Source organism: Cryptotermes secundus, unplaced genomic scaffold, assembly GCF_002891405.2.
Source record: "Cryptotermes secundus unplaced genomic scaffold, Csec_1.0 scaffold124, whole genome shotgun sequence".
Taxonomy (NCBI): domain Eukaryota; kingdom Metazoa; phylum Arthropoda; class Insecta; order Blattodea; family Kalotermitidae; genus Cryptotermes; species Cryptotermes secundus.
The window spans coordinates 71,986-81,437 of NW_019735462.1; the positions used below are offsets into that span (position 1 = coordinate 71,986).

At 41.0% G+C, this 9,452-nt stretch overlaps 1 protein-coding gene across 1 annotated transcript in view; it reads left to right on the top strand.

Moving 5' to 3' along the window:
* LOC111869283 (glycerol-3-phosphate dehydrogenase, mitochondrial) overlaps nucleotides 1-9,452 on the top strand; it is a gene marked incomplete in the record, with an annotated part of 39,055 nt that overhangs the window by 14,131 nt on the left and 15,472 nt on the right. Inside the window, 3 exon segments of the mRNA XM_033753374.1 lie at nucleotides 1,310-1,473; nucleotides 3,211-3,517; nucleotides 5,743-5,936. Coding sequence (XP_033609265.1) covers nucleotides 1,310-1,473; nucleotides 3,211-3,517; nucleotides 5,743-5,936 — 665 coding nt within the window.

Here is a 9,452-nt window from a genome sequence, read left to right on the forward strand (position 1 = left end):
TTACGGGTTTCCACACTTTACAAACCCTAGAACAAAATCTCTTAACACTCTCTTCGAGAGTCTTCACGTACTAATAATGCGGGAGCTATACAAGTCTCCCTGAATTACACACTCCAGATATGACTGGTTATCCCTGGTTATCGCACACGCGGCTGTAGCTCTGTTTCAACTGACTGTGAATAGCCTTCGCTGCTCCTTATGTAGCCTCGATCGGACAGTCGTCGCCTGGTGCCTTGTTGCTAGCCAAGCTGTCCGGCGTTGTTGACGGCTGCCTAGTAACCGCGATATCCCTCGGTGACGTCACCGCGTTGACTTGCGTTGCCTAGCGACCAGGATGCTAGGACTCGGCTAACATCGGCTCGCTTCGGCTTCGCTCGGCGCATCACGGCTGGCGGAGGGTGGGGGGGGAGGGGCGTCATTCAGAGCTCAACATGTCACAATACGATAATTTATTCTCATGTACTTTGTATTTAGTTCACGAAATTCTGTGCTTTCAATAAAACTCATATACCTAGAGTTATTAATTTCCCATTTTATCCGGCCCATTGAAAGTGCTGAATTGCCTAATGTGGCCCATGGTTCAAAAATTTTGGAGACCCTGCTTTAGAGTGTTCAGGGTTCATACATACAGAGCTCATCTCAAGATTGCCATTCTGCCACAACATCAGATATAAAATTGGTTTTCCTCACTACATAGCAAAAGAAACAAGTATGAGAATATTGGATACTGCACCTAGTCTTAGAATCTAGCTCTGTGGCTTTCTTGCCAGTGTTAAGAGAGCCTGTGGTGGAGAAGAAGTATTTCTCTCAGTAATGCAATATAAATAGTAATCAGTATTGCTCTTTTTTCTTGCATCGCATATCAGTAAGGTTTCTTTTATATTTGTAATTAGATTGGTATGGCAGGTACGCTGTAGGCTCAGTGACCAAGGAATCTGTGTGTGACTCATGGTAGGTGTGGGAGATTTTTCTCATCACCACATTGTGCCACTCAGCCTCCAGTCTCATGGGTACCAGGGACACTTCCTGGGGGTGAAGCAGCTGGGGCATGAAGCTAATAACTCACTTCCTTCTAGTGCTGAACTTAAGAATGTTTGGAGCCATTCCTCCACTCCCCATATGACTTCATGGTGTGGTGCTTAATTAAGCGCAGGGATAATTTCACCTTTCTTACTATATCTCATATATGCAGTTTTCATGTTGCTTTGGGATTCACTCATTGTGTTGTTTTGCATTGTTTGGCATTTTTTGCAGTTGAGTGAGTGTTCAGTATTGTTATAAGAATTTTTCTGATATTTCTATATTGCAGGTGGTGGCAGATTCCATACTATTGGTTTGGCATCAAGATGTATGATATTGTAGCAGGAGCAAAAACCCTCAAAAGCTCATATTTTCTGTCAAAGAAAAATGCCTTGGAATTATTCCCTATGTTGCAAGGGGACAAATTATGTGGTGCTATTGTGTATTATGATGGTTAGTATATTGACTTAAATAAATCATATAGCCAGGCATAAATGGGTTGGTTGACCCATTCACACCTGAGTAACATGGTTACTGACCTTCCTACATCAGCAAATGTCTTGAAGCAGTACACACTGCAACAGTTATTTTAGAAACTAACATAATGTGCATGATATTGTAACGTGTCTGGACTCCAGAAGAGACTTCTATGGAAACGCTAGAACAGACCGTTGCATAAGAAGTAACAATAGCGATACTGTAATTCCAACAGTGAGCCGTTGTATCGAGAACATCAAATCTCCACGGTTACGACAAACAAGCGTAGCGTTCCCACAGAGACAACGCAATAACAATGGGTCATTGCGTAGGAAACGCTGAACAAACAAAGCAACGTCTCCATGGTTTTAACAGAGGGTTCATTTGCATAGTAGCGGCGAGGGTATAAATAGCCCAGCTTCGACCAGAAGCAGTCAGTCTGGAATTATCCGCCGAGGAGGACAGTCTGGAAATATCCGCCGCTGAAGGGGGTCGAAATATTACCGCGAAGCAGTGGATAGTAATTGTACTCGTGAGTGTATAGGTGGAGTGCCCAATAAAGGTTCTGCTGAATTTGAGACCTACGTGGATTTATTTGTAGCGTGACACATAAAACACGCTACAATATATATTACACTCACCCATGGAGCTGAGCCTTTCTTGAGAAGTCGCCAATTGTGCAGCTACTCAAGAACTTCCCAGCATTGTATGGAACCTGAAGGTTCATTACCATGTTCACAAGAGCCCTCCACTGGTCCCTATCCTGAGCCAGATCAGTCCAGTCCATACCATCCCATCCTATCTCTCTGAGATCCATTTTAATATTGTCCACCCACCTACGCTTTGGCCTTCCCAGTGGTCTCCTTCCTTCCGACTTTCCCACCAATATCCTATATGCATTTCTTCTCTCCCCCATTCGTGCTGCATGCCCTGTCCACCTCAACCTCCTTGACTAGGAGAAGCATACAAGTTATGAAACTCCTCATTATGCAGGTTCCTCTAACCTCCTGTCACTTCCTCTCTGTACAGTCCAGATATTCTCCTCACCCTATTCTCAGATACCCTCAGTCTGTGTTCTTCCTGCATGCTATATATTTCACATAAAATTTGTACATCATAATAATGCCATTTTTATGTTATGAAGGTGTTTTATGGGCCACTTTTGAAGAAAATAACCAGGTTAAATTCCTAACAAAAAGTAGTTTGGGCTACATTGCACTGATATGAATGAAAATTAAATTTGAAGATTACAGTCTTCTGGTAGATGTTCACAGCTCTTTTGGAAGGACATGCTCTCTCCATGTCTAGGGTTTAAAATGGATGATAATTATGTGAGGTCTGAGATTCTCACACTTATGACTATGAAGATTACTGTGTCTTCTCTTTGAAGGAGGAGGTAGACATATGCCAGACAATACACCATCAAATCTCATTAAACAGTAATCTTCATATCCATCACTGCAAGAACTTCATATGTTACAAAAATTAAATTTGGTTGACAGCTTTTAATGTAAAACTGCAATATGAGATTTTATTGAAATCTCTTGAGTAATGTCAGAGATAAAATGTGTAGACACCCTCTCTTATATGTGATCTTTTTTTCCACCCCCCCCNCCCGAGAACATAACAATTGACAATTTTATTTAATTGATAATTTTCTCAATATTACATTGTTTAAGGACTTCCACCACCATTGCATCTTTATCATTTCAGGTCAGATGGATGATGCTCGCATGTGCCTTTCAGTGGCTTTGACTGCTACACGACATGGAGCAACAGTAGCCAATCATGTCCGTGTTACAAAACTATTAAAAGAAAAAGATTCATCTGGAAAGTCTGTACTCTGTGGTGCAAGTTTACGTGATGAGATTACAGGGAAAGAATGGGATATCCGAGCAAAATGTATTATCAATGCTACTGGGCCTATGACTGATACAATTCGCAAGATGGACAACCCTTCGGCAAAAGGAATATGCTGCCCTAGTTCAGGAGTTCACATTGTGTTGCCAGGATACTACAGGTAAAGTGATGCTGGGTGGGGTGTAAGCTCTGAGGTTCTCATCACAATGACTATGAAGATCACTGCCTTCTGGGGTGTGGCATCACGTAATTTAGTCCAGGATGGAGTAAGGTTTGGCAAGTTCCTCTGAAATGTTGATACCTACTTAACAGACTGAGCATCATCACACCTTGTAAGGTCACAGTCTTCAATTTAAGCTGTATCTTGGACTTCAGCAAGAAGATGTAAATAGTAGAATACAAGCAGAGCAAGGCATTCCCTTGCAGTAATAGCTGGACACACTTCTATCACATATGCATTACACATTAAAGAATGGAATTAAAGGTAGTTGATACTGATAAAGAATTAAAGATTATCTAATAAGATGGCATGAACATATAGGCATGATGGAAAGTACCTGTGTCCCAGCAGTAATTACAGACAACAGTTCCAAAGAAAATGAGACCTGAGAGTGATGGATACCAATTTTATTAGCATTTATGTAGTCAGATTTTTACAGTTTTGAAAGGAAACTCATGATAAAGCCTTTAATGCTGATAGTTCTGCTCAGAATTCACAGAAATAAATTTTAGGAATTGTATTTGAAGCTGAAACATGCTATTAATGATAATGAATTGGAAGATTTTATTTATTTATTTAGAAGTGTGCCTTATCTCTGTTAGAAATAGTTTGTGACTTTGTTTAATTCTTTCTTAAACTGACACATTTATTGACATTTTCCATCATTGTGGGTTTAATTAGAAACACAGTGTTGTGGACCTGGCTGTGTTTCCTTCATCAGGTGAAGGTACGAAAAACACTGTTACATCCATTGTATCTAGCTAGTCTCTGTCCGTGGTCCAGTGACAGAATAGCTTGAGTTAACGATCCCATCAAAGTAGTTTTCATTTATTTAACTCTTCATGGAATGAGAGCTGGCTTCTGTAATGTTGTGTTAGAAAACAACTCTGTGGCTTGAGTGCAAGTGAACTATAATGACCGAGTGACTGCTACTTGTTGGCGAAGTTACTGCCAACTTTAGCGGATAGAGGATGTCATATGGTCAGTGCAATGAATCTGCATGGTAGTTAATTTCGGTTTTCCAGACCGGAGCCACTATTTCCTTGAAATAGCTCCTCAGTTATCCTCACGAGGCTGAGTGGACCACATTCCAGACCCACTACTTCTCAGAAAATCTGGTAGCACCGGGAATCCAACCCGGACCTCTGGATCTGTAGGCAGGAACTCTGACCACTAGATCACAATTAAACAAAAATTAGACGATGAAAAATGTCAAACAGACGTATCAGTTCAATAACATGCTGTCACGTGTTAGTGACTAGACATGGGAGTGTGGATTGATAATTGGATTTATTTGACTCTGTAACCTCTAACTACAAATAATCACAGTGCTATTGCTATTGTACACACTTTACAAATCACTGCAGCATGCACTAAGTGAACACAGTTTATCATTATTACCTGTTGCTTATTTCTGATTCTGTGTTCACTGTCTCACAGCTAATCTGTTACTCCAGTGATCTACCCTCAGCTGCAACTCATGGGCTACTAGCAATGACTGTCCACTTACTGGCTATCACTCACTGTCACTGGCTGTCAGCAGCCTGTCTGGCCTAGTTATATATCCTTGGCATAGGCCTTATAGAGAACAGTGTTTCTAGCAATCTCTAATTGTGACAGCTGTTGCCTAGCAGGAGTCTGGGTAGTGATATGTGTTTACTCAGCCTTTGCTTCACAATGGACCATATACTCATGTCACAGTACTACCATAAAGAACTTTAGACATACCTAATTCATTCTTTTTCAAGATGTTATTGAGGCTAGAATAATGATCTATAAGTGATGAATGAGGCCGGTCACGGTAGCCAAGCGGTCTAAGGCATGTACTGTCTTCGCTCGCTTGGAAACCGGGATCGCTGGTTCGAATCCCACTCAGGGCATGGATGTTTAGTTTGTGTGTGTGCGTTTTTCTGTGTTTGTGTACAGGTAGAGGCCTTGCGACGAGCTAATCGCCCACCCAAGGAATCCTACCGCATGTGTAAGATCTAGTAAAACTGAAGTAAACGGAGAAGTTCATGGAAGTAGGCCTAGGGCCACTGGGGCTGTAGTGCCAAAGAAAAAAATGATGAATGAAGTGCGGTAAAATATGACAGAGTAATTAATTTCCTAGATAACTAGACCATGCATAAATTGTTGTTTATAATGTTAATTTTTGTACTGTATAGTCCTGATCAAATGGGCCTGCTTGACCCAGATACATCAGATGGGCGTGTAATTTTCTTCTTGCCTTGGCTGAAACACACCATTGCCGGCACAACCGATCTGCCTTGTCAGGTCACACACAACCCAAAACCAACTGAAGATGAAATTTTATTTATTTTAGAAGAAGTAAAAAACTACTTAAATCCTGATGTTGAAGGTGAGTAAGGCTACCAGACTAAACTGCTTAGAAGAGTCCACCATTGTCTGGATATTCTAGAGTTACATGTCACATGGTGATCCCTCATTTTACATCATTCAATTTTTACGTTGGTATCTTCATAGAACCAGTAATCCATGAATGAGATTTGAGGTTTATGTGGCACTGAATTTTAAGTAGTGATTTTCTATGTAGTAGTACAGGAGTACAGGGGATGGACAAAAATATGGAAACACCTCGTGAAATGCATGCCTGAATTGAAGTGTTTATTTTAGCGATGTTTGTAGGTCACACTGTTGTATCTGCCCAACACCACTACCTGTACAACCTCCACAATACTTTGCAAGCTTCATTTGTTATTGAGACAGTGTTCTGTGCAATTTTTTGTGCATCACGTCAGAGCTAACAGAATTCGAACGCGGGCAAATTGTTGAGGCCCATATGGTGGGTGCTTCCGTAACCAAGGTAGCTGAGGTTTTTGGTGTTTCATGAGGCACAGTATCCAAGATTATGACTGCATACAGGAGGACTGAAAAAAACCGCATGTGATAAACACCAGCCTGGATGGAAATGCGTGTTGAGTGATCGAGACAGACGAACATTGTGTAGGATTGTGATGAAAAATAAGAAGATTACATCTGCAAAAGTGAGTGCTGAACTGATTGTCACGCTCACAAACCCTGTCAGCACCGAAACAGTACGAAGGGAACTCCACAAGCAGGGTATTTCTGGACGAGCTGCAATTCCAAAGCCACTCATCAGTGATCAAAATGCCACTACGAAGAGAGTGTGGTGCCAAAGTCATAAAAACTGGACTATGGAGGAATGGAAGACGGTCATTTGGTCGGATGAGTCCACCTTCACACTGTTTTCGACTTCTGGCCGAGTTTACGTCTGGAGAACGCCATCCCAAGCTTACGATCCAGATTGTTTGCTGCCAAGAGTGAAATATGGCAGGGGTTCGATCATGGTATGGGCAGCCATATCGTGGTATTCTGTGGGACCCATCATTACCCTGCAAGGTCATGTCAATGCCAAGAACTGTGTGACCATTTTGGGCAACCAGGCCCATCCCATGATGCAAACTTTGTTCCCTAATGGTGATGCCATTTACCAAGCCGACAATGCCTGTGTTCACATAGCTCACATTGTCCAGGACTGGTTTTCTGAGAATGAAGATGAAGTGTCACATCTGCCATGGCCCCCCACAGTCGCCAGATATCAATATTATTGAGCCTTTATGGTCTGTTTTGGAGAGCAATCTGTGTGCGCGCTATCCACCTCCAACATCGATAATAGAACTTACCATGTTTTTCAGGAAGAATGGTACAAGATTCCCTTGCAAATCATACAGGACCTCTATTTATCCATTCCAAGGAGACTGCAAGCAGTTCTGCACGCCAGAGGTTGTCCTACACCATACTAGTCATGGTAATATGTTTTTTGTTGGGTGTTTCCATATTTTTGTCCATCCCCTGTAGCATGTAAGCTTGTAAGAGGTGATCAACAATGGGGAGGAACCTGAAATGTTCATCTTCAGAGCAGAAACCTCACCATGTACTTTGAAGGAAAATAGGCATCATAAATTCCATCTAAAACTTCATTTGTGGTTTCCACGATGGCTTAAAATGTTAGCTTGCCATAGAGCATGAGCTATAGAGCTATAGACATCCAAGATGAAACAGATAACCTGTAAGCTTCCAAATATGGCTTGGCCTGAAAATTAGTTTATTCTGCTCTCATTGGTTGGTGTGAGCACTGCAGAAGCAGGAAACTGCCTTCCTGCCTTGAATTTATAAAATTAAAAAGCAAAGTTGTCCCTGTGTTTAATTAAACACTATGTCATGAAGCTGTATTAGAGGTATAGCTCCATTCATTCTTAATCTCAGCACTGGATGGAAGTGAATAGTCATGTTCCATGTCCCAGTGGCTTTACCCATGAGAAAATATTGCCCATCTGCTATTGGATAGGAGGGTGGATGGGTCCCCAGCGTTTGCCTGGACACTGTATAATCAGACACTATTTCCTCAGTTATCCAGCCCATATCCTAGTGACTATACCAGCTTAGCTGTCCACTGATATCTGAACAATCATAGCAATTTTCATCATAAACTTGTGCTTGGCTTGATGTTCCTTATTGACCTCAATATTGGGTGAATCTAGAAGATGTGTCATCTAAATTAGTATTTTGACTAGGCTATAAGCTAGATGGGCGGTCTAAGGCATGCACTGTCTTCGCTCGCCTGGAACCCAGGATCGTGGGTTCGAATTCCACTCAGGGCATGGATGTTTAGTTTGTGTGTGTGCGTTTTTCTGGCTTGTGTACAGGTAGAGGCCTTGTGACGGGCTGATCATCCGCCCAAGGAGTCCTACCGAATGTGTAAGATCTAGAAAAAGCGAAGTGAACGGAGAAGTTCACGGAGGTAGGCCTAAGCCCACGGGGGCTGTAGTGCCAAGGAAAAAAAATAAGCTAGATGACCTGTGGTCAGTTCACAGGTGGGCAGATATTTTCTTTCTGCCATCACATCCAGACTGCCTCTGGGATAAGATAATGAAACTGAACACTAAACTCCATCGGGTGCTGAAGTTAAGAATGCATGGATCCATACCTAATCTCCCCCATACATTACCATAGTTTGTGCTTAATGTAGCACAGAGATAGCTTTACCTTTATCACATCTGTATTTATTATGTAAGGGCAGTAATAATTTTAATCTGTGCTTTACTTTTTCTGTAAAGATAGGTATGCATGCTAGGATATAATGAAGTTTTTTTGAAGAAGGGGGAAACATTTGAAATATTAAAAAAGGGTTCTGTTGAATGTCACCAGCAATGCAATGTCTTGATTGCACAATTTATTAATTTCTTTAGTAACCGTACTTTTTTTGTGTTTATATTTCATTGGAAGAAAAATGGGGTTACTACGGTCAGTTGTGTATCATTGGAAAAATAATGCTCATATCAACAGTTTAGAACAGTGTATTCAGATGCAAATATCAATTAAAGATTTTGGGAAGTTAACATTTATGACAGTAGTATTCTTAAGCTTAATGTTCTGTTCAGGTTCAGAGGTTCTTGCCTGAACACTAGAATCAAAAATCAAATTTATATTCCAACTTCAGATGAATTTGATTTGTTTCATTCTGGTCCATCACATTAACAATTACAAATACAAATCACTCCATCCAATGTGACATATAAGTTTTGCGACGTGAAAACCTATCAACCCTTACATGTTTCAGTCCTTATGGACCATCTTTGAAGGGAACATCATTACAAGCTGGAAACTACTATCACAATAGGTGTTTTGATTTAATTACATACACATGTTCTATAATGCACAGTATGCATAAATTCGAACATTTCACAATCACAGCTGCTTCCTGGTATTGTAAAGTTTTTTATAAAAAAGTTTTCTAGATGTTGTTTAAAAACTTATTGTCAATAGCTAAAATTTTATAAACCACGTAGGTTCGTGTCCGTATTCCTATCGTCGTCCTTGTATGGGGCAGATT